This window comes from Erithacus rubecula, assembly GCF_903797595.1.
Source record: "Erithacus rubecula genome assembly, chromosome: 2".
NCBI lineage: Eukaryota > Metazoa > Chordata > Aves > Passeriformes > Muscicapidae > Erithacus > Erithacus rubecula.
This window is the reverse complement of record NC_136685.1, coordinates 11,859,928-11,885,348: the sequence shown is the minus strand read 5'-3', so window position 1 is coordinate 11,885,348 and position 25,421 is coordinate 11,859,928. Positions and strand designations below refer to the sequence as shown.

Here is a 25,421-nt window from a genome sequence, read left to right as displayed (position 1 = left end):
GCGCCGCCGCGGCGACGGCGCCCGGCGGGGGCCAAACCGCGCCGCGTTTAACTCGCGCGGCGCCGCCCGGAGCGGGCCAGACCTCGGGCTGTGCGTTGAGCCCTGGCGGAATAGAGACAAAAATGGGGAAAAAGCAAAAGGTGGATTTCTTGCAGGTTGTTCTCCCAGCTTTTATGGTGCTGCGTAGGATTTATAAATATTTCAGTCCTACAAGTTGGAGTTCTCTGCATTGAGGGGCTGGTGTGTGTCCAGAGAAGGCAATGGAGCTGGGGAAGGGTCTGGGCACAGCTCTGATGAGCAGCTGGGGGAGCTTGGCCTGGAGAAAAGGAGGCTCAGGAATGACCTTAACTCTCTAGAGCCAGCTGGAAGGAGGCTGTAGCCAGTGGAGTTTGGTCTCTTCTCCCAGGCAAGAAGCAATAGGATGCTTCAAATTCTGAAACTAGGGATTCAGAGCAATATGAAAGCTCTGTTGGATACCTGGGAAAGACTTCAAGAAGAAACAACTACTGAGAAAAAAATGCCTTTTTACTGTTTCTATATCTTTTAACTATATTTGACAATGTAGCTGGTAAAGCAGTAGTAAATAGTATAGCATTGTGTTTGTAAGTTTCAAAGAATTGTGGGAGTTTTATAGTAAATTGCACTTCACATTCCACACCAACAAGCAGGAGTGTATATCGATATCAAGGCCTACAAACAGGTTTTCTTAGAGTCGTTGTTGAATCTGTACATTATTCATATCTATGCCTTTAAAAAATCACTTGTTTTGTCATTTATTTGAAAGCAAGCAAACTAATGATTGACACATATGGAGAATAACAGTGAAAGAAAAGAAGCACATCAAAGGAAGATACTCCCAAGGGAATTATTAATACGTGAGAAACCATTGCAATGTAAACAGCCTGGTATGAAGGGTATAAAATTCCCTGCTGTATTTTTCTCTGCATGACACCAGTTTCTACAGCATAAGTTAACAGCCAATAGGGCTCAGCAAGTTTTAAAAAAGATCTTGAAATAAACCACAAGGACAAAACCACTATTCAAATTGCAACACAGTAATCAAGAGAACTACAGTCAGAGATGATTGTTTGGGGGGTTTTTTGGCCTTTGAACCAGATGTGTCTCCATCTCATGCTGCCTTCGGAAAGATTGAATTTGTGTTTCCCAACGGAAAGCAGTAGGCAATAGTTCATACTGTGCCTTCCACTTAGCAGACACATGCACCACCGGCTCGTCAAGTAACTTAAGAGCTGCATTCCTGCACTTGCAATCTCATTTTGTTCTTCACAAAACGCCCAAGATCCTCCCATTTAATGTCACTAGAAGCTACCCTAGAACAAGATGGTGCAGAATTTGGGGAAATTTCTGTACAAACCGGAGAACAACGTATTCCCATTAGCATACACCTAGCACATAGCCCTGAGGCGCACACGGGCCGGGCGGAACGCGCGGCGCGGCGGCTCCTGCGCCCGCCCGGCCCCAGAGAGCGGCGCTCGGGCCGCGCCTGCGCGCTGCGCTGCGCTGCGCTGCCCGCCGTGCTCCCGGGGCGAAGATGGCCGCCTTCTCGGGTACGTGGCGCGGGGCCGCGGCCCTGAGGGAGCCTGAGGGAGCCTGAGGGAGCCTGAGGGGGCCTCTGCGCGCCGCCCGCCGGCTCCCGGGCTCCCTGCGGCACCGGGGAAAGCTCCTCGGGCCGCCCGCCCAGCCTGGCCCGCGGTAGTGTGTGGCTGGTCATCTATCAGGCTGGAGGTTGCGAGGCCTGCGGGGGATGTAGATCCTTCTCCAGGCTGTGAGAAGTGGTTGTCGGAATGTTTTTCAGGTTTTATTGCATATGTAGATCTAGCAAAGGGACTACTTAAAATCTAGGCTCGTTCCTCATGCTGGCTGGTTTCAAGAACAGGGGGTTTATCATAACTGTTCTCTGTAAAGCAGTGGAGAATAACTAGCTTTTTACAAGAGGGCTCTGCTTGGTGATACGATTTAGCAAAATATATATTATATAAGCTATGTATGCATATATAATAGTAAAGTGTAATCCAAAAGCTTACTAAGGAGGAAAGGAGGAAACATCACTTTTTGTGTCCCCTTCCCCATGCAGATACTTGTACAAATAGGCAGCCAGCCAAGACCAGAGTTCTGTAAAATTTTAATATATATAGGGTTTTTAATTTTTTCTTTTTAACTGAAATTTTTGCATCTTATCATGAGGGTAAGATGCTGAAGCTTCTTTTCAAGATCTAGAGGTCAGTTTGGGTGCTGTGCAGCGGGGTTAATGTGGATGCAGTTGAGGAAAATGTCATGGTGTCGTTGTTTGATTAAATTCTAGTACTTTATACTGAGTTGAACTGTGTGAGTTGGAAGTATATGAGAAAACATATTTATGTATTTGTTTCTAATTTTCAGTCAGTAAGAATTTATTTTGATTGCTGTTGACTTTGTTGCTTGTGTGGATTGCCTACTTTTGTAGAATGAACAGGCCAGCACTTGAAAATGTTAAAGCTTTCTGAAATCACATTACAAATGAAACTCATTTCTTATAGCATTTGTTTTATAGCAAATATAAGAATAATTTTTGGCTGTACACATCCATCTGCACCTGCCCAGTTCAGTGTGTGTGATGTGCATGCTGTGTCTGAAACCCAGCATGTAGCAGTCAGAGGCCTGTGTGTAAAACCTCTGCCTGGAAAGGTGCACATTTATAGATGAAGGAATTAATTTAGAGTAACCTTATGTACCCAAAGAGATGACCAACAGATAAATTGCTATTTTGAGGGCATGCTACCTTCATTTGGGTTGCTTAGGATGTGCTTTCCTCTTCCCATATTGAATAGCTGCAGGTTTCTTTTGTTTTCCTTTTTAAATACAGAGGAGTTGTTTTTCAACATACAAGCATTTTGCTCCATATTTAATTTGTGTTCGGGGTGCAACCATCAGATCTTGATACAAGTTTGAAGGGGTATCCAAGGAAGAAACCTTTCAAAGGTGGATGTAATTAATAATTTTATCAGAATCAAAGCATTGTATTTTTATTGTACATGCTGTAAGTGGGTCAGGCAAGTTTTGGTGAACTAGCATCCATATAGGACACAGGTTTTTTCTACTGTTTGCACCTCAGTTGTTGAGAAAGTTGAGTATTTGTGATTAACAGTCTTCCCTGTTGTCTACATGGACAGTTTCCTTAAAGGTGCCAAGAGTGGTACCCCTGAAGTGGTGCTGTGTTCCCAGTGTGTTTGCTTGCTGCCCTGACTGCACCTGCCCTTGTGCCCTGTGTGTGCTTGACTTACTCTGCTCTAAATGGGGACAGCTCTTAAAGCTGCTGTGAGGAAGGGAGTACATTTCTAGCACTGGGTGCTGGAGTGAAGGCTGCACATGCACATACCAAAAAGAGTGGTTTTCCATGCTTGTGTCTATGTTGATGCTTGGCAGTCTTTTGGGTAATGTGAGGTTAATAATACTTCTTGATCCTATTTTGCTTGTCTTACAGAAATGGGTGTTATGCCTGAGATAGCTCAAGCAGTAGAGGAGATGGACTGGCTGTAAGTAGGAGTGTGTCAAACTCTAATTTACCTTTCAGCAATGTATGACATGCTTCTTAAAGCACCTCTGCTGTCACATTAAAGCAAAGTGGATGTGTGTTTTCCTTTACCTGTCATTGCATCTCATGCACGTCTCTGTTTTGTCAAAGACTGAAGAATACAAACTGTGACTGCAGTGGTAACATCAAACTTGGACAAGCAGAGCATGACTTCTTGTGCTTCATTTTTTTTTGTTTCACAAAAGGCTCTGTGCTTCTGGTTAAAATTTATGTACCATGGGGTTATTGGATGAAATATTGTCATGTAATTGATGCTAGTTTAGTATATGTTTCCAGATTGTGGTCTATGATTCTGTTTTTCAAACTTAATGCTTGTGTGTCAGTCTTCTAAAAAAGTTGTTATTCTTGTGTTTGGTTACTTGTTTAGTCAAAATGTTTTTATTTCAGAGTTTGTTTTGAATTATCATTTGGAAAGTTGTCAGTATGGACAAACTTAGTTTATATAGTTTTTGTCACATGAATATTAATTAGCTGTGAGTGACTGGAAATGCTATTTAAGTTCAGTTATCTTTACTTGGTTTTCCAGTTTTGAACATGTAAATGAGATCTGCATAAGTAATTCTAAAGAAAAGACAAGGAATATATAGTTAATAAGAGTTTTTTAGTTTAGCATAGTGATGTCTGATGTAGCCCTCTCAGCAGGGTTCAGCTGAATCCACTGCAAGCCAAGAAGAATAGCAGTTACCTGCTTTATCTTGCAGATGACTGCAGTTTCTGTGAATTTCTGTATATGTAAAAATTTCTTTTTCTGCTGATGTAGGACATTACCTTGTGCTTATGTGTTCTTTCCTGTAGTCTCCCTACAGATATCCAAGCAGAATCCATCCCGTTGATCTTGGGAGGTGGTGATGTACTTATGGTATGTGTGCAGGATAGCCCTATTCATAGAAATCCTGTGTCTCTTAGTTGGTTGTGTGGTCAATTTTGTTCTTTTCTGGCGGGTCCATAGTTAGACTAGCTCTCCTGTCCTTCTTCAACAGAAAGTATATTCTTCAGGTAAAACCTCTGAGTTCCTGGTGTGTTTCCAGCTGTTCTTGCAGATGAAATTCTGCAAGAATTAAGCTTTATTTTTTTGACATTTTGACAGGCACTGCCGCATGAATCAGGGCTGTCTGATCTCATCTATTCTCCTTTTGGCTGTAAATACCTGACACAGCTCTGTGTGGAACATGGCTCATACTGCCTAAGCCAATTCTGCAGTATCACTAACCTTGAAAGTATCATTGTGTTCATCATATGCCTTGTCCATCATATCTTTTATGGATCTCTGTGTTGACCATTCCATAAACCAAAATAGTACTTCCTAAAAAATAAACTTAATTTATTAAAACAGAATTCTAGAACAATCTTTACAGTCCCGGTTAAATTATTGTATTTTTCTTCCTATAGGCTGCTGAAACCGGGAGTGGGAAAACTGGTGTAAGTAATCAAGTTTAAATTAGCAGAAAGTAAAAGTCTTTAAGTGGTGAGAGGTGGCATGTATGCATATATGCAGAGAGAATGTGTATAGGTGTTTAAGCATTATTGGTAATAGTATTTACTAACATATGTGTAGGAATGTATTTCAGTGTTTCTGGCTGTGGGTATTGCACCCAAAAAGAAGGCTGGAAATAAGTGTATAACTTGTAGAATAAAAATAACTTTTCATTTTAGGCTTTCAGCATTCCAGTTATCCAGATTGTTTATGAAACACTGAAAGACCAAATGGAAGGCAAGAAAGGAAAAGCCACTATTAAAACTGGAGGAGCAGGTAAGTTTTTAATTGTCACACTCCTTAAATTGAAAGCTCTGCTAACTCATGTTGATTTAATTATTTTAAAAAGTAAAGTTAACCTCAAATGAGATAAGTATTTTTTTCAGTAATTAATGATAATATACATAGAGTATCATCATTCAGTGTTTTATTAAACAGTGAATGTAAATTTACTGGTTAGAATCATGGGAAGAACTGGTGTGCATTGCACTGCAGACTCTTAGTAATGCTCTTGTTTTCAGCTTGAGGCTGTCTGATCTGCACATTGCTTTCCAGTGTTCTTCTGAAAGACATACTAGGTTAATGCCTTGCAAGATGTGAAGTGATGGTGGTGTTTCTTTTAAAAGAAGGAGTTAAAAAATACCATCCTCTTGCAGGAATAGGTGAGACCAGCTATGACACCATGGAGTTGAGGCCTCTTAAGTGAGCTTGAACAGAAAGCTCTTCTAAGCTCAAACATATTTTTGTGTGTCTGGGTTAACAGTGTAGGGTCTTTCAATTCTGCTGTGATAAGTAGGGCTGTTGTGTTCCTTTTGGCACTTGCCTAGGTGTGGAATTGAATAACAACATCTTGAGTTGCTGCAGTTTGTTCTAGTAAACATTGAATTGAGCAGGAAATGCACAGGGCCAGAACTCAGCTATATAGAATGGATTGCAACCATGATAACATCCTCACAGTATTTAGGAGTCTATTATACATGCATTTAATTAAGCTTGAAACTGTAAAGCCAATAACTGTGTCCCATCTGTGGTATTGATAAGATTGGGTTTTATGTAAGTGAACAGTATTTGCACAAATAACACTCTGAAGCTGTTATAGAAGTTGTCATTATAACTACTGTTACATTCGTGACAGTAAAGTCAACATAAAAAAAAATATCTAAAATCCTCCTTGAGAGAATGTAGTATGTCTGCAGTCAGTAAACCTAATTGAAGTGACATCTGGGGTTTTTTTAATCATGTACAGATTATATTACAGCATGTTGTTGGGCATATGAAAAATGAAGGCAGAAATTCTATGTACAAGTATCTTAGCTCCTTAGTAATGACATTTTAACTTACAGTCTGAAGAAAACTTTCATGTAAGATTGGAACAGAAATGGCAAATAATGCATTTCAAATTTGTTGTTCTTAATGTAGTTTCAAATATTTTCTATCTGAATTTGATTGTCATTGTGTGAAACTGCTTATTTTATCAAAGTCTTCACTGTTTCCAGTTGCATTTTTAAGTAACTTAAGCTGTGCTCTCTTTAATGGAATAATCTGCATTTCTATAGACTACCTTTTCATTAAGCATTTGTGCCCCCCCCTTCAGGCCTTCAAATTGACCTCATGTGAATTTCATTGGAACAAAGCTATTCCCCCAGAAAATTAAGCCAAACTCTGTAGAAACAATTTGAACTTCTAATTTGAGTTTTTTCGGCTTGCTTTGTTGATTTAATGCTTTTTCTGTTATTGTCTTTCAAACTTAGTGCTCAATAAATGGCAAATGAACCCCTATGACAGAGGATCAGCTTTTGGTGAGTTGTTCTGCTGTTCACTTGTGAACATTTGCTTGGTAAAAAAGAATAAAACTAGAGGAAAGCATGCATGAAATTTTCTTTTAAAAGCAGGTAGTTTCTTTTACTAAAACTGTCTTGTTATTTTCAGCAATTGGATCAGATGGTTTGTGTTGTCAAAGCAGAGAGATAAAGGAATGGCATGGATGCAGAGCAACTAGAGGCGTGACTAAAGGTAGATACAAAGTGATGTGTTTCAAATACTTTTCTAGAAAAGTTTGAGCTGAAATGCCTGCTTGTTGCCCATTGTTAATGTCAATGGTTGCATTAAAACTTTCTATCCATCTGAGCAAATTTAGTAACTTAAGACTTTGAAATGACAAATACCTCTTTTTTTTGTTCTCCTTGTGTTGTAAATTACCATTTCCCTCATAGTGATGCCTGGAAATAGAACAAAACCTTCCCAAATGATGTTAAAATGATAATAGAAAAGCAAATGTTTGCTTGAAAGCCTTCAATGACACAATATGGTAAAAACCATGCCCCAGATTAGGTTCATGCAATTTTATAAGATCAGGCAGTTAGAATGTCCAACCAATATTGTCCAGTAAGAGGAGCAGGTGGTTAGGTAATCCCCCCTGGGTTCTGCCCCATTGAAGTCCTCCACTCTGGTCCTCTGACTCTGCTTTTATTATGTCTGCAATACATGGTACAGAATAAAATATTGGTAAACTTAACAGGCAAAACCAAACAAAATTTTAAGAATGCATCAAGGAGTTTGTTCACAGTGGGGAAGAAAGCTGGAAAAGTACTAAAGTTACACCTAGGCATTTAACAGTCTACTGAGCTACAAATACATGAATTATACATAGAAAGCTAAAAATCTTCAGGCATCAATAGGAGACTGAGTTGAAGGAGGCAGAATCATAACTAATACTCATCAAAACACATTTTTTTAGGAATTTTTTTCAGGCTGTGCACACAGTATATTGAGTTGATTCCTCATAGACTTCACACAGATGTGTGCATGCAAAAACTTCATGATTCTGTGGTTGTAGCAGTAGTTGAGAGGCCAACGCCAGCACTGACATCATCCTGATACTCCAGTGGTTCAGGGTGTGTGTTCAGAAAGACCCTAAACGGTCTCTTTCATGGGGTTTGCAGATAATTCTGTAGTTTGTGTGTCCATAACAGCCAGCTGAATGTGCTTCAAGTGGCACAAGCAGTTGTTGATGCTGGGGCATGCAGGTAGTCTGGTGTTGATTCTGCAGAACCTTGTGTCCTGAGTTTATCAGTTCCTGTGCAATCAGTAGGACCAGTCTTCTCTGCTGCTTGTCACTCTTTTGGAGCCTTTCACACACTACCTCTCAGTGTGTACTTTGTCTCTTTTGCCTGCTCCTTATTCTGTGCATGGGTACACACACAGAACCTTTTCACACAAACACAGTAGGGCATTTTATGACACTTCTAGCAGGAATGGGAAGGTTAGGTTTGTATGGGCTTGGAAGTGGCAAGACTGAAACCACCTTAATGAATTTGGGTATTGTATTACATCCTTTATTTTTCTTTTAAAGGGAAATACTACTATGAAGTTTCCTGTCATGACCAAGGCTTGTGCAGAGTTGGTTGGTCAACTATGCAGGCTTCACTAGATCTGGGTGAGTTTCCTTCTGAAGAATCAATAGGTAGTTTTTATATTGACATAGAATGTGTGGAGTCCTGTTTCAGTGTTGGAGAGAATGGACTCCTTGGGAAGGATCTCAATATCAGAGAGTTGGAAATATTTGTGTATTTTACTTCCTGTAAGGGGAAATCTTTGGTGATGGCAGTGTTCACTTGTCTTCTGTGATTTTCTGCCTTTTTTTTTTTTTTTTTTTTTAAATGAAGATGATTGGAGACTGGTAAAATCAATAAATGTACTGCTGCAAAAGTACTAGTTTGATGTACATCCAGATCAGAAATCTGTAGTTAGCACTGGGTATTATATGTTTATGTGGTAATGTTGGAGATTTCAGTTGCGAATACCAAGAGAAAAAAGCATAACCTGTCAACCAAAAGATAAAAGCCTATTTTCTTGTTTTCAGGAACTGATAAATTTGGCTTTGGCTTTGGTGGCACTGGTAAGAAATCTCACAACAAGCAATTTGACAGCTATGGTGAGGTAAGCTTGAATTGCATTTGGCAGAAATATTATTAAAAGTTTTGCAAGTTAGTTTTGTGCTGTTAAAATCAACTGTCTTTTGAAATAGTACTCACTGCTAAGGGAGACTCACTGGGCAAAAGAAGAGTGAAACATTGAAGCATTTTTGGATAAAAGTTTATTAAAAGATTCAACAAAAGCAGTTATAAGTTTGAGACATGATAGTGGTGAGGATGCAATTATATTGACTCTTACTTAGTAAAATTTTATTGTGTGTTACAGGTTAAAAGTTAACTGACCTCTTGAGATTTGTCTCAATTTACTTCAGTTTTAGCTTGAATAAATCAACCTGTCTGTATACACTGTGAATATCCAAGTGAGGGCACTGTATTCTATTTACTAGAAATTAAAATAGAAATAATTGCACAACTCTGTAATCTGTCAAAGGGCATTATTAATTGCTAATAAGACAGAGTACACTACTGATAGCTATTGAGTTGGGTTTGCCATTACCTGAATGTGCATACTTCTGAAGTGTCTGCTGGGAATATCTGTAGTGGTTTTTGTGTAGTTTAATAGTGGAATTGAGATGTTTAAACATAATTGATATGAAGAAGTTTTACAGCAGAAACTCAGGTCTTTTTGTGGTAATAATGAACTCAGTGTCATAAAACTTGCAGTTTTTATGCCTACTGTAGCTTGTTTAATAGTGACTCTTGAGCTGTTGATGAGAAGTACTTTATATATAAATGTTACTGAATACCTTTAACATTAACAGATCTCAAGAGAAGTAAAGCACTTAACTATACATAACATGCATATAGCATCATGTTGAAGAGTTAGTCTTTTATTCTAGTCAAAATACAGGTTTCTGATGACATGTTTGGTGTTCTAAGCTTAGATTTACATTGACTAATGCGTGACTAATGTCCTTTTCATAATGCAGAATACTTCCAGGTAAATGAATTAAATGTATCATTGTCATTGTGTTTGGTTTTTGAAGTGAATTTAAAGCAGTAAAAAATGTTTAAATACCTAAGATCAATTGGGCACTTTACTGAAGACTTGTAATCAAATAAAAATATGTGTTCTATTTACAACAGTCTTACTGAAATAAATCTAACTTACTTGACTTCTCTCAAGAATCAGCACTTGTTAGGGAGAGGTGGGAAAACTAAAAGCTGACAGAATATAAGCACTGTCTTCTCAATGCACTGAAAATGTCTCAGCTTCACAGACCTTTTTTTTTCTTTTTGCAGGAGTTCACTATGCATGATACTATAGGATGTTACCTAGACACAGAAAAAGGACAAATAAAATTTTCCAAAAATGGTAAGTTTTATTCTCTTTCTTTGGAATTTTATTTGGATGCTTTCATTGGTGGGAGGGAGAGGAACACTTGTACTTGCAGAATCTGACTGAAGTAACTCTACTTTCAGGGAAGGACCTTGGCCTTGCATTTGAAATCCCGCCCCATATAAGGAACCAAGCACTTTTTGCAGCTTGTGTACTGAAGGTAACAGGAATATTACAGATGTCCAAGATGATTTTAATTTTTCTGGGTTTGTTAATGAGCTACTTAAGTATAAAATTTGCATAGACACATACTATAGTTGTGCATGTAAAGTCAGTTTTCTTTGGTTTACTAGTATTCACTACTGGAGTAATATGTGTGCATTACTTTGAGTACTATTTAAGCTAAATGTTTAAATTCGAATTTTAATCTTGAATTTATAGGTAGAATAGTATGGATAACTAATTCCTATTAACAGTGCTATGTTGTGTGTATTAAACTTTGATATGCTGCCCTTCTGACACAAGCAAATAGCTTGAAAGTCAGATATTCTTTTTCATTTGTTCTGAACTTAACTTTAATACTATGTCTTTCTGAGTTAGTCTTTTTACATCTATCTCTCAAGCAGTAAAGATTTTAGCAAAACCTTTCAGTAGTTAGAGAAATGTACAACTTCATGGGAAATCGCTTTGTTTTTTTCCCTTGGCTTTTTTCTGTTTGTTTGGCTGGGGTTTTTTTAAGTTCCAGCAACGTGGGAAAGAGGATAAGATAGGAGATGAAAAGACATTGTCTATCTGTTTTTTTATTACTGAGTTGTCTCTCATTTTATCTGGTCTCTTGAATCTATGTATATGACACAACTTTGTTGAAACCTAGAATGCTGAATTGAAATTCAATTTTGGTGAAGAAGATTTCAAGTTTCCACCAAAAGATGGATATGTTGGTCTTTGCAAGGCTCCTGAGAGTAGTGTTGTAAAATCACAACACTCAGGTAGGTTAGATTTTTACAAACTTATCTTTTTTCTGTATTCAGGTTGTGTTACCAAGCATCTTTTGGTCCCTTTAATTGTGATCAGAAAGATTTTGAGTATACCAAGATTGTCTTGAAAGTATACCAGATTGTCATACTCTTAAATCACCAATAGTCTTTAATACTTTGAATTTAGAAGTACATCACATGAAAGAAGTCCAGCTAAGTTTTTCAGCAGTGCTGTCTTAAAAATATGTGGGTATTTATATCCTGCATGACCAGTACACCCACTTGTAAGTTCTGATCATTATTCTGAAGTTATTCATAATTGAGAAAGCAGTCACATCACCTTTTAATGGAGCAATTAAAATTATTAGAAAATCCAAATGTGTTTCCAGTAAAAAAATTCCAGAATAGGAATGTAGTTTGTCTTAATGTTGATTTTTTTTCCACTTAGGAAGTGCACAAGTGGTTCAAGCACAGAACCTTCCAAATGCTCCAAAAGCATTGATTGTAGAACCATCAAGAGAGCTGGCAGAACAAACTTTGAACAATGTGAAGCAGTTCAAAAAATATGTTGATAATCCCAAATTAAGGTAATATTGAATTTGTTAGTTTCACTTATGGTATTTTCTATGGATGTAAGTTCTTGGGGAGATGGGAAGCTGGTTCCCCTTTGTAGCTGAGTGAGCAATAATCTGCAGTGCTGCTGATAATAAAATCAATAATAATCTGCTACCAACCAAACTTCTGACTTTGCAACTGCTGATGAAGTTAGACCTTAGGGGATTTTTGGTGTGTTTTATCTGTGGACTGCATTCTTGTCATATAATGGAATTTGGTGGGTAGGGGTTTTTTTAATTATCAGTGATAACTAGTATGATACTTCACATGCTTTTCTTGACTGAAAACATTATCTGCTTACTGTCCTTCTTTCCTAAACATTTTCCTATGCCCCTATCTCCCCCTACTCCTTCATTTTGTTTGTTCTTCGTCTCCATCAAATACCTATATACAGAGTCTGCTGTCTTTAATTAACATGCTTATGGGACAAATAATCATGGAGATGCAATTCTGCAAAATGAATTGTCTATAAGTTGCTTTGGTTTTAAGTTGTCTCAGCTTGGACTGTGCTTCTATAGCTTAAACATTTCCCAATTTTTAACTGCAATCTGTTTGCAAGAGTGCATTTACTAGAATTGGTGAGATTAAGCAATAGGAATGGGCAAGCTACAATGAAAGATTAATTTAGTTTACTGTTATTTGCATTTCTAACTTTCAAGGACGCAGGCAACTTTATTGACTAAGTTATATTATTTTTGAGATTTTTTTAAGAAACATTTTTTGTAAGATTAAATTTGCTAAGGTGCTAGTCTGTTTAATACAACAGTGGTAAAGTAATCACATTCAAATACAGTTTGGTAACAAAGCTTTCACATGAAATACAATACACTACATACAAAAGGATTAATTTCAAAATCAATTTTTTTCTATTATTCTGTTCTTAAAATCACTGTTCAGAGCTGTTGTCAGCTATCAAAAAAATAATCAGTCTTCAGACAGATGTTTAGTATGCCTTTTGAATATAATAAATGGGTAAAAGTCAAAAATATTGATGTAATTTTAGGGAACTGCTAATTATTGGTGGAGTTGCTGCAAGAGATCAACTCTCAGTACTGGAACAAGGCGTAAGTTGTATTTTTTTCATATGATTTCTTGGTTTGGGTTCCACGTAATTTATGATGTTGCTAGAGGATATCATGTAATTAATGTAAGAGGATAATGTAATTAATTAATGTTATTAATGTAGAGGATATTAATGTAATAAGAATAATAAACATGTTTAAAAGAAAATGTACAGTTGATAGCAAGCTCATGTTGCACCAGTTTGGCAGCTGTTCTTCCATGTCTTGTATAAGTACATGAAAGTACTTACAGTACTTAGTCAAATTCTGTTGAAGTCTGAGTACTCCTGAAAATATTAAAATTAAGGTATAATTGTTTGCCATTTGTCCTTAACCAACAAGACAGTTTTCCTATTAACTTCTCTTCCATGTTCTTGTGAATAAAAATAGTCTGCAGTTATCAAGATGAACCTATGCTACAAGCCAGTCCTACACAGAAAGAAGTGGTCTGGTTTCAGCAGCATGGAATGTACAATTGATTCATTCACCTTTAGGGAGAACAGAGTCACAGGGTTGTGGTTTCTATTTAAGACTCACTTTTGGAAGTGAAAACACATCACTATGGATAAATTTTCTAGTGGTTCTAGCTACCAAAATATAAATTTTTTAATAAGCCTACTTGAACTGGAATATTATTCAACTTCCATGTAAATGCTAAAATATTGATTGTGAACCCTTCTGTCTGGCAAAATCTTCAGTTATTTCTTTAGTTGAGAGACTTTGCATCTTTCCACCGTGAGAAAAATTTGTCCTCATTTAAAAACAAATCTGTTTGTTGGCTTTAGACAGCTTGGCATTCAGGGAAATCTTTTATCTTCCCAGATAAAAGAAGGTTTCCTCCCTGAGGTAGATTCTACTAATGAAATGACTGTTGAACCAAAATGCAGGTTGCTCAGAGATAAGGTTCTAATATTCCAGAAGGGAAAATTGTATTAGGCAGCTACCTAAAGCAACTTGGAAATTGTTCTTGATTTGCTTGTGAAGGTGGGAAGTGGAGATCAGATCCCTCCAACTCAAATTACTCTAGGATTTTATGAAGTTATAATTAATAGAAGACAAAGCCTTACACTGATAATTGTCTCCTAATGTCTCTAGTTAGTTACAGGACCAACTCATGCTCTTTATGTACTTCATAGGTGGATATTGTTGTTGGAACCCCTGGAAGGCTGGATGACCTGATTGCAACGGGGAAGATTAATTTATCTCAAGTTAGATTCCTGGTTCTGGATGAAGCTGTATGTGGAGAACTAAGTGCTACTTAAATTCTCTTCTTAAATGAAATATGATATTTGCAAAAAAAGTAAAACATGATTGTTCTCTATAGTATTTGATAATTCAGTTAGATATGTATAGACTGTTCCAGCTTAATCCTCTCATCATTTGCAACCACAGTAACCCACTTTTTTTTGACCCTGTCCTGATGGTCTCTCTGTTAGATCTGTTCATAATTTTTCTATATAGAAAAATATATTTTGAATTACATCTTTAAGGTACTTAAATCTATCCCTGTCACTGCAGGGAACTTCAAGGACAAAGACAAAATATGAGTGTTAGTTAACCCAGCAGGTCTTGATGCCAGTGAATGTTGTAGTCAAAATTCTGTGAAATACGGGCATCTCTCTGATCTGTTGTAGTACAGCTGAATATTCACAAAAATCAAATGCCTTGGGTGTTAGCTAGGAGTAACTGCTGAGCTTCTTGTGAAGCACATCAGCTATAGTGTAAATGCTCCACATTTTTACTGGGCTTTTTCTCCTTAATCATAATACCCCTGCCATGCCTTGACCTGTCCAACTAATTAAGAGCAAGGACTTCTGAGAGTAAGAGTATATTGCTTATCCAACTCAAGTGTAATGACTGAGAAATGTGAGAGAAGATTTGCAGGTTCATCTCTTTCATTTCATCTCTGCACAGGATGGCCTTCTCCTTCAAGGTTATTCAGATTTCATAAATAGGATCCATAGTCAAATTCCTCAGATAACCTCAGATGGAAAGAGACTTCAGGTATAAAATGTTAGGGATTTGTTGGTTTTTTTTGTTGTTGTTGTTGTGGGGTTGTTTGTTTGTTTGTTTGTTTTGTGTGCTTGAATTTTGGGGGGATGTGTGGTATGCTCTGCTTTCAGTTGTTGAGTCATTTGGCATGGAGCATGCTTCTTTGAAGTGGAGTTTGCTGAAGCTTTTGTCCAAAACTTAACGCGTGTTCAGTGAGTTCAGTAATTGCCTGTGAATATACTTTTAGCATTCTAGATGTTGAAGGCCTAGTGTTCAGCAGTTTGCAATTTAATTTGAATTATTTAGATGCAAATATAGCAAACATGACTGGATACATACTTTGATTTTAGCGCGTTAATAATTGTGATTCATCCACTTTTCATAGTTTTGCATTCTTCCTAATAATTTATTGGACATTTGTAAGAAAATAGTTAAACAACTTATTTTGTGTCCTGACTCTGCCAACTGAGTTAGTTCCTTTGATGAGGAAGTCTGAACTCTTTGTTGTGCTACATTATGCTATTCAGCTACATAACATTCATCCAGTTCTACTCCCACCTTTTTGGACTAAGAGGATCTTATCTTCAGTAGTATCCATGTGACTCTCCTCAGGTGATTGTGTGCTCTGCAACACTGCATTCTTTTGATGTGAAAAAACTGTCAGAGAAAATCATGCATTTTCCTACCTGGGTTGATTTGAAAGGAGAAGATTCTGTCCCTGAAACTGTACACCACGTAGTTGTGCCTGTGAATCCAAAAGCTGATAAACTCTGGGAACGGCTCGGCAAGAATCATATTAGAGTAAGTGAAAATTGAGAGTATTTGTCCATTTTTTGCTTATTTTACCTTCAGAACAGGGGCCTAATGTTGAAAGATCTTTGCTGGCTTAATCTGCAATGAGCACCTACCAGTGATGTCATGACACTGTTTCTGAACAGCTCAGCCTTACAAACACAACTGAAGAAAGCTTGATAGAGTAACAGTCTGATTTGCACTAGAGAACAATGGCACTGTGGTTTTTCAGTCATTTCACAGCTAATGGTCCATGGCCTAAGTGTGCTTAGTTCCTCTTTCCTGACTTGGCAGAAGGAAATAAACCTGCCAAGGTGGATCAATCTGTAAGGTAATTCTGTCTCCATCCCATGTAAGATGAGCAGTTTTTGCAGGAATGGATTTCATGTCAGACCTGCATTTGAGACTTTAGATTCTACATTCACCTATTCATATGAGAAGGTTCAGGTATTTAGTATTCAAATTCTGAATAACCTGGAACCATATTTTGTTCTTGGCAACACTGACACAGTTACAAGTCTGTAGGTTTTCTTAATCCTTCTTTGTCTTTGGAACCTCTGTTTGTCACATGTTAATACCTTTTCATTAAGTTTTTGTATGAGTTTATTTCTTTAGGATTTTAAGTTTATATCTGATTCAGCCTAGCATAGGGGAAGAGACAAGGAACTACTGTATATATGATTTAACCATATTTTACAATATATTTTTATTCAGGTTTCTTTGGGTGTTCTTAATTCTTCACTTTGTTCAAGGGTGTTTCCTATCTAGTGTCTGCATCAATAGTTTTATTGCCCCTTTTTTATGAATAAGTTTTGTGTGCTTAAACACAAGACTTTCCTTTTGCTAATGGTAGGTAAACATGACTGGTGAGAGAACAGAATGCTAAGACTACTTTTCAGTTTTCATTTCTTCCTAGTTATAAGTTAATGGAGAGTTAAGTATTTTGATGTGAAGAACATACTACTGACTTGGGGGGCTTTTTTGTTTGTTTTTTTCCTAGACTGATGAAGTGCATGCAAAAGACAATACACGACCTGGTGCTAACACTCCAGGTAATGAGCAACACTAAGAAATTGTTTGTTAAATTTTTGTAGATGTTTTGAAGTAAAAGTAAATTGTAGTAGATACTGGCCTTGAGTCACGTTCCTCCGAAATTTTATTTCTACATTCTCATAGTCTTGAAGAGAAATGAGTTTCTGTAACTGGGGAATGGGAAAGAGACTTGAATATATATATTTGCAGATTTATAGACAAGTGTTTGTTGGTGTGTGTATATGAAACCTGAAATTTCTGAGTGTTTCTGTTCTCTCTGTGCTTTATCACCTTGGAGCATGGAGGGGAGAGGTAGAAACTGAAGGTTTAGCTTACTCGCTCTAATGATAAAAGTTTAATTGTCTGCTTGAAGGCTATAGAAATTCAAAGATATGCAGATCAAAGGTTCTTAATGATTTTTAAACAATTTGAGTGAAGTAATTTCTTTATTTTTATTTAGAAATGTGGTCTGAAGCTATTAAAATTCTAAAAGGAGAATACACTGTTCGGGCAATCAAAGAGCACAAGATGGATCAAGCCATTATTTTCTGCAGGACTAAAATAGATTGTGATAATATGGAGCAGTACTTTATCCAGCAGGGTGGAGGTAATGCTTTCATGTCAGCCTTACTCAGCTCACTTTTCTCACTTCTGTGTTTTTTCAACACCAAATTTGTATGATAGAGGTCACCAGTACTGACAGAGCACAAATAAATTTGTGCTTCAGGTTTTTTATGTACTGACTGGGCATAAAATTCTGGGTTTTGTAGCAAGCAGCTGCAGGGGTGCCCTTTGTGAAAAAAGGCAGTGAACTGTCTTGTACCTGTTCCAGACAGTTCTGAAATGGATGGAAACCTATCATGCACCAAAACTTGAACCAGTGAAGATAATCGGTGCCTCTGCTGAAACATACTAGTAAAATTGATAGTTGGTAAGGGCAAGAGACATGAGAAGAAATATTAACACATAACAGGACATAGAAGGAGAAATATGAAAGAAAACATGGGAGCAATGAAAGGGATGTGTGAGGAGAAAGGTGAAGACAGACATTTGAAGAAATGGGGAATTTAGAGCAGGAAGGAATATGGAGAAATGTCTGCACAGACTTATTCTGGGGAGGAGGGAGAAAGGGTGTTTAACTACTTGTCTTGTATTTTTTCCACCCCAATGCCTGTGAAGTTTTTTTTTCCTGTGAATTTTTTTCCAGTTTTGTATGATTCTGTGTCATAGCTTATATGTGATGTTATTCATGCATATAAATTCTTTCAGGCCCTGATAGGAAGGGACATCAATTCTCATGTGTCTGTCTGCATGGTGATAGAAAACCTCAAGAAAGAAAGCAAAACCTGGAAAGATTTAAGGTGATGCAGCAGATTCTTGAAGGCTTTTTCCTTACCTCCCAATATCTGAATTAATATGTTAATTTGTGTTTCTAGTCCTCCATTTAAATTAAATTGCACTCAAATGCTCTATGTCCCAATTCCTGAAATTGTGAGGCACATTTTCTGTGGGTGGAAATCTCTACTGGTAATCAGTATGACCTTTGTGAATTTGAATTCGGAAGATAGTTGGCTTACTTTGAAGTAAAAGCCTAACTTTAAACTCTATAGCAATTGCATTGTTTTTTACAGTCTTAAGTACTTGATTATTTAAAAAAAAAGTTCAAATGTTACAGTTTAGTTTTGATTAAGCCATTTGTTGATTTTTGCTTGCTTGATGGTGTTGGAGAAAGAAACAAGGATGTAAATTCACTAAGTTATTCATGCTTTATTTGAAGTCTTCCTAAATGTACAGAGACTTCAAGGTGAAATAGGTGCAGAGGACTGTGGTTTCATTGCTTGGGATTTTGCTTGCTGTATTTGACACTGGAGTTGATTACAACTCTGCTTTTGCAGAGAGGAGATGTTCGTTTCTTGATCTGCACAGATGTTGCTGCTAGAGGAATTGATATTCATGGTGTTCCATATGGTAAGACAGTTTTTTTAACTTAAGCTATTGAATTGCATTGGAGCTTCAATATATTTGCAGTCCTGTCCACTAGTCAAAATAATTATGCTCTAGGTCATATATTTCAAGAGATTTATGTTAAAGGCTTAAACTAGGCAATATTTAATTTCATTGTTCGCATAAGTTCTCAAATGCCTGATGATTTTCTGCATTTTTGGAAATTGGCTTTCCATTCTTGCCAAAAAGTAATCAGGGAGAAAGCAGTTGGAGAGTAAGAGCCTTTATTGCAGGTATTACAGGTTACACCTGTAACTGTTTAATAGACTATAAAATATGTACATAGGGTAAGGAGAGGAATTGCAGCAATCAAAATTATATTTTGTATCTGATCTCTGACCTTAGCTCATATATTTTTTAAAAAATTCTTGTGTTCTCTGTGGACTGTGTCTATCTTACACAGTTATCAACGTGACGCTCCCTGATGAGAAACAGAACTATGTTCATCGCATCGGGAGAGTCGGCAGAGCTGAGAGGTATGTGTGTGTTCAGAGCAGTCACCAGGTTTTCTGGATTTTTTGTTGTTGCTGTTGTTTCACTAGTTGGCAATAGTTACTGAAATACATTTCTCCCTCTGTTCTCTAATATTTCAGGATGGGTTTGGCAATCTCTCTTGTGGCAAAAGAGAAAGAGAAGGTAATTAAACTTCAATGCAAAGATGAACAGACATTATTTACTGAATTTCTGTCCACACCTGCTATCTGCCCTTTTTATCCTGCGCTGAAAAACTGCTTGTTTGTCCATGCCTAATTGAAGGAGAACTTAAACAGATTCCTGAATTCTTTTTAATTCTAAAATTAGTCAAAATAAATGTACTAAACTCTATTTCCCAAAGTTTATAAGTTGTTTTGCATTATTTATAGGTTTGGTATCATGTGTGCAGTAGTCGTGGAAAAGGGTGTTACAACACTAGACTGAAGGAAGAAGGAGGTTGTACCATATGGTACAATGAGATGCAGGTAAGCATTTTGCTTAAATGTTCCATAATTCCTCTAAAAGATTCAGGAATGAAGTTCTAGTTTCACCTGTGTAGTTGAAGTACAAAGCTAATGTTAAGGTGTTTATAATCTTTGATGCCATTTAAAGAAGAAATTAGAAAACATTTCAAGTTATATGTTCTGCAACTTGTGTAATTATAAAAGCTTATTAGAATATTCCCAGTCAATTTTGTTAGAGTGATAGTTTCAGCTTCCTGGTAGTCTTCCTAATCAAAGCCTATTAAGATTTAGAGGGTGTTAGTTATACACTTCTGTTTAGATGCTTTGTTGCAAAACTGTCGCTTGTAAACTGCTGTTTCTCTAACCTGGAAACCTACTTAAGTAGGTTTTCATTGGGATTTGTATACCAGCTATGAATGCATGTTAAAAAGCAATACTTCCCTTCTTGCTCTGAAAAAGAAGGGAAAATACACCTCATCTGTAGTAAAACAAGCTTGGACTATGAGCTCTTTATTACAAAGCCTCATTCATACAGGTAGGGTAGTGTATGAAATAAAGACTTCCTTACTGAAATTGGAAATGAACTTGTATAGTCTTAGCTAATAAAAATGTGTTAGTCTTCTGTATCTGTGACCAAATTGTTTTCTGTACCATCCTGTTCAAACTACTCAAATGTGACTATTCAGAGCACTAGTTTGACTAGTCTTGGACCATAAGAGTACTTAAAGACTTCTTGGGTTTTTTTCTCTTAGTTGCTGGGGGAGATTGAAGAACACTTAAACTGCACTATTACCCAAGTTGAACCAGACATAAAAGTACCAGTGGATGATTTTGATGGGAAAGTTACATATGGGCAGAAAAGAGCTCTGGGCGGTAAGAATGAGCTACTCTCACTTTCCCTTGCTATGCAGTGCTCACTTTCCTGGTTGTCCCCTGTGTAACTACAGATGATAGATTATAAGTAAATAAATAATAGATTATAAAAAAATGGATTATAAAAGCTGCAAGTCCTGTTCTATCTTATACATTTGTTACATGCAGCCTGTGGGTTGCAAGTGACAAGAGTATGTGTATACCTGTTTTGGTTTGTTTGTGCTTTTTTAAAAACAAAATAATAGCTTTCTGAATGACTGTGGCTGGGCATTGTTCATTCTGTTGAAAAATGGCTTTGAAAACATAATTTAGATTGTGTCTCTCTTGGCAGGTGGACTTTATAAGGGCCATGTGGATATTCTGGCACCCACAGTACAAGAATTGGCTGCCCTTGAAAAGGAGGCTCAGACATCTTTCTTGCATCTTGGCTATCTTCCTAACCAGCTGTTCAGAACATTCTGATTGTGCCACAATGGAGAGAAGGCTTGAGTTAATAAATGCTCTGCCCTGCAAATACAAAAATCCCACATTGTCTCAGAGTAGAGGTAGTTAGAAAGCAATTAAAACTAAATATACTTCTTGCATGAGGAAGTGTGTTCAACACTGTTAACTTTGAGTTAGCTGTTCTCCTAATAAAATGAAACAAGTCAAAGATGAAATGGTTTTGTTTGGTTTTTTTGCCTTAAAGGATTAATTTGCATTATCATTCTTTGTATGGTTTGTTAATTTATTGGAAGAACAAGAGTAGTTACACAAATATGGGGGGAAAATTTTCTATTTATTTGTATTTAAAATCATACCATACTGTAAATTTTTAATGCTGGACTGATAAAAGATTCATATTCATTCAGACAGCTGTTTATATTTAAGATACTAAATAAGAAAAAAGCCTACATCTCAAGTATGTATTTGAAGCTCTTTGTTACCCTAAACCCCTACATGTAGGCTAGTAACTGCATTTTGGTTCTGTAATTCTAGACTTCTTAAGGTTAAGGGTTCTTAAATTTCTGGAATGGATTGTAAAGTATTGTAGCAATATTGTTACAGAGATTTCTACAATACCTTTGAATTCATAGGGAACTACCATATGAGTACCAAAGCATTTCATAAAACTGCAGGAAAAGCTTTTTCATGCAGCAGTGTAGGCTGAAGCATTTAATGCCTCTTGTGCAGCTTTCAGATAGGTTGAATTTGTTCAGATGAAGCTACTGCTGTCTGGTTTAGAATCTTCTTTTTAGCTTTTTTTCCTCTAGTGACTCTTCTAATTAGAAATTTCAGCAACTCTCCCTGCAAATTGTCATCTGAGTATCTCAGGTCATTGGGAATGCCAGACAAACACAAACTCAAACTTTTGCTGTCTTTATGAAGTCTTTTCACAAAATGTTCCATCCCCTTGCAAAAAGCAGTGGTAATCAATTTAAACTGAGGTTGAGCAAATAATTTTTTGTAGAGTTACCTGGAGAGGGCAGACTGAGAAACCCAGGAATTATAATAAAATACATAGATTTCTCATTAAGTTAAACAAAAGTAGTGCATTTACAGCAATTTGTGGTATTGCTTGATCCCAAGGAGAGGGGAGGTTACATGGGATGCTTATTATTATGGGATGCTTATTACTTGGGAAGAAAAGTTTTATCATGTGTTGTGTTAGTCTTGTCAGACAAAAGTAATGAAACCTATCTACCCTAGGTCAATCAAAATTAATTTATTGCAATGCCTAAAATCATTGGGATGCTGAAGGAATAATATTCATGTTTGCCTATTGAAGCTGAAATTAAAATCAGTTTCATCTAGTTTAGACATACATCTTGGGAAATATTTTTAAATCATGGGGAAATGGTGGATAGATAGAATCAAAGTCTTAGGAGTGTTGATCTTTTCATTGAAATGTGACATTCTAAATTTGCTACATGTTCCCCAAGTTCTGATATCTTTCAAGATTTGCTGTTGGGTATCCAAACTTCAGTGAATAATTGTAAATCATGACTAATCAGGGCTGAAAAAAATGCTGAAAATGAAAATTACTTTAAGGTATATAACCTAGGCATGCCAATTCTTACCTAAAATTTGTATTTTCTTGGTACTGGAGGTGAAATTACTACAATTGCCTTGCTTTCAGAAGAGTTTTGCTGATATACCTTCAAATGCAGTAGCAGAAAGAGGTACGGGCCAGTTTCTGGTTGAGAGAATTCAAAGGTTGTGTCAGGTGTCCAGAACTAAACTGTACCTTGTGCTAAATGTCAGGAAATCCCCACTGCTGTAATCAGAATCTCTAGGAAAAATATTTAGATCAGATGGCACATAAATTAGCAATTGTTTTGAGGTATCTGGTCTGGGGATTTTATATTACTTCTGGTTACTGCTGTCTTAAAGCACTAAGATCAACTTACTGGAAAACTTGACTTTTTTCCAGAAAGCAAGTATGGTTATTTAAACCAAAAAAAAAAAAAGTTAAAAACCAAAATAAATTAAAAAGTTGAATGGAATTACACCAAATAAGGTTCAGACAATTTTCCCGATATGCTCTTCCCTGCCTCTTGTTATTTTATTTGGGAATGAACATGCCTTTACACCTAGTTACAGGATGTGATCAGCCATATCTAGATAGAGTGGTATGATTCCAGATAAAAACTTTAACTGCTTCTCTTGAACCAAGCACTGACTTGCTCTCACACCAGTCAAGCTATGAAGATATTTTTGTACTGGATGTTAAAAGCCAAGAGATACTTCAGAAAAAATTTTTCAGCATCAGGTGATGTTATACATGTCATGTGAATGTTCCAAGTGACTGGAAAAAAATACTCTCTGGTAGAAATCAAGTAACCTCATTTTTGTGTGCATCTCTGAAGGTAGATGTGCCTTTTCCCAAAGGTGCTTCCGTGGCTGAGCAGTGCCCGCCTCGTGGTGGTGCTCGTGTCTCACATAAATCCCTTCCTTCACCAGCCTGCTGCTTCCAACTGGGTCAATTACCGTCTCCCTATTTTTTTTTTTCTCTTTAGAAACAAACAAACTGCTAACAAAAAAAGAACTTAAAGCTGTTAAGGCTGTTTGTGTGGAACACAAACTCACAATGAAAGGCCCTTGCTTCATTGCCTGACTTCTTGTTGCAGCTTGAATAAACATGCAGTGTGAGCTGTTCGGATTGTTAATCCACTAACTTCTGCTTTAAAGGGCTTCTTCCTTGTCTGGGTATAAAGCTAGTTCTTGCTACTGTATATATTCAAACTGGGTTTATTCTTCTTCTCAGTGTTGATTTCTAGGGCTCACAAACTGAAAACAGAACCAAAAAATAGCCTTTCATAAGTGCCCCTAGCAATATTTGTTGCAATTTACTGACTTTAACATCGTGTAAGTAAATCCCATGTAGGCATTCTTGCTGTGCTTCAGCTTTTCTGACCAAAAGGAAGTAATATGGGAAATTCAAGATTAGCCTGAGTAAAATGAACAAAATATAAATTCTAGCTTTAACCTTATTTTTCTAGTTGTATTTTAACAGCACCTATAAAGTTGAGCTTGGAAATATTTTTTGTTTGTTTTTTTGAGTTTATCACTTGCTTATCAGAGCACTCTGGTTCAATAGCTTTGTATTTTTGACTAATTTGCTTTAACACAATGTCTTTGAGAGAACTCACATTCTTATTGGATGATTAACTATTCATTTATAATACTGGTAGTAATCTTTCTTTGTTTTCTTTTACACTCCTATAAAGGTTCCTTTTATGGAAGGGAAAAGGATACAGATGGTGTTTGCCACTCAGTGTCCAAACTACTGAGCTGGGGCCCCCTTTTAGCAAGCTCCAAAGGCAGGAGGAGTTTGCTGGTCTCTTATGCTTTTAGTATGGTTCTGTTTTGCTACTGTGAAAGCAGACAAAATTGCTGCTGGCAACACAGACTTGTACCTCAGTCTTCTCATGTTTATGGAATCACACATACAAATAAACGTGCCTGGTCTATTTGAAGAGGTAATTGGCCTGTGGTCACTGCCATATGTGAATCCATATAATGCAGTAAGCTGGGCTCCTGCTTAAGCCAGTTAGCAAAATAGCTGCATCTCAAGTAGATTAGGTATATGTAAGAAAGAGGAAAAATGGGTGGAAGATTCAAAGGATGAACTTTACCTAGAAGTGTGTAGCCTGCTGCCTTGCTAGGGAAAAGTGTAACAGTAGGGACACTGATAAACTCTTTATCACTGCAATTACACCACCTCTTGCCTGTTGGCAAAATGAAGTTATACAAGGGGTGAGGGAGATCAAAACCTGTCTTGTGTAAGGAGTTCTCTACAATAATACTTTTTCCACACCTTGCTTAAAAGCAAAAAGTTGCTACTTTACAGAGGTGCTACTTGTTGCAGTAAATAATTCATTTAGTGAATGATGAGCAGGGTCTTTATCATTTATGATTAAAATTTGCCCAAAACTCACTGTGCTTCTTGCAGTGATTTTTGTCTATATCTCTTGATTTCTCACAAATATATCCAGATCACAGATGGAAAAACTGAGGTAAAGAAACAGCAATCTGCTGAATGTCAGCCAAGACTGGCAAGAATTGTCATAATATCTTTGCAGCAGTAATATGTTAAATGCTGTTTCAAGATACTCAGCACGTGAATGAATTAGTCTTTTTCATAATGGTTGTTATTATGGGAGAACATAAAGGTACATTCATGAAGCATGTCCCATGACTGCTGAGCCCTGCTGCTTACTGGAGTGCCCAGGATGCATAGCAGAAAATTTCTCTTGTCCTGAAGGGATTTTCTTTATTTAATACTTAGGAGAAAAATTAAAGATACAAACAGCTAACTGAGTACATGGAGAACAGATTGCTGGAATTCAGATTCTAGCTCACATTGAGCTAATT

The 25,421-nt window shown here is 36.9% G+C and overlaps 1 protein-coding gene across 1 annotated transcript; it reads left to right on the top strand.

Moving 5' to 3' along the window:
• The first annotated feature begins 1,478 nt into the window (after nt 1–1,478).
• On the top strand, nt 1,479–21,223 carry DDX1 (DEAD-box helicase 1). The gene is made up of 26 exons (XM_079298630.1): nt 1,479–1,568; nt 3,482–3,533; nt 4,388–4,451; nt 4,982–5,011; nt 5,246–5,342; nt 6,818–6,865; nt 6,996–7,079; nt 8,419–8,502; nt 8,929–9,005; nt 10,244–10,316; nt 10,424–10,500; nt 11,155–11,269; nt 11,706–11,844; nt 12,876–12,936; nt 14,070–14,168; nt 14,848–14,937; nt 15,538–15,726; nt 16,718–16,769; nt 17,210–17,356; nt 18,019–18,110; nt 18,645–18,717; nt 19,157–19,229; nt 19,347–19,389; nt 19,617–19,712; nt 20,444–20,564; nt 20,896–21,223. Exons 1-26 carry the CDS (start codon nt 1,553–1,555, stop codon nt 21,024–21,026), a joined length of 2,223 nt encoding a protein of 740 aa, XP_079154756.1. The 5' UTR covers nt 1,479–1,552; the 3' UTR covers nt 21,027–21,223.
• The last annotated feature ends 4,198 nt before the right edge of the window (nt 21,224–25,421 follow it).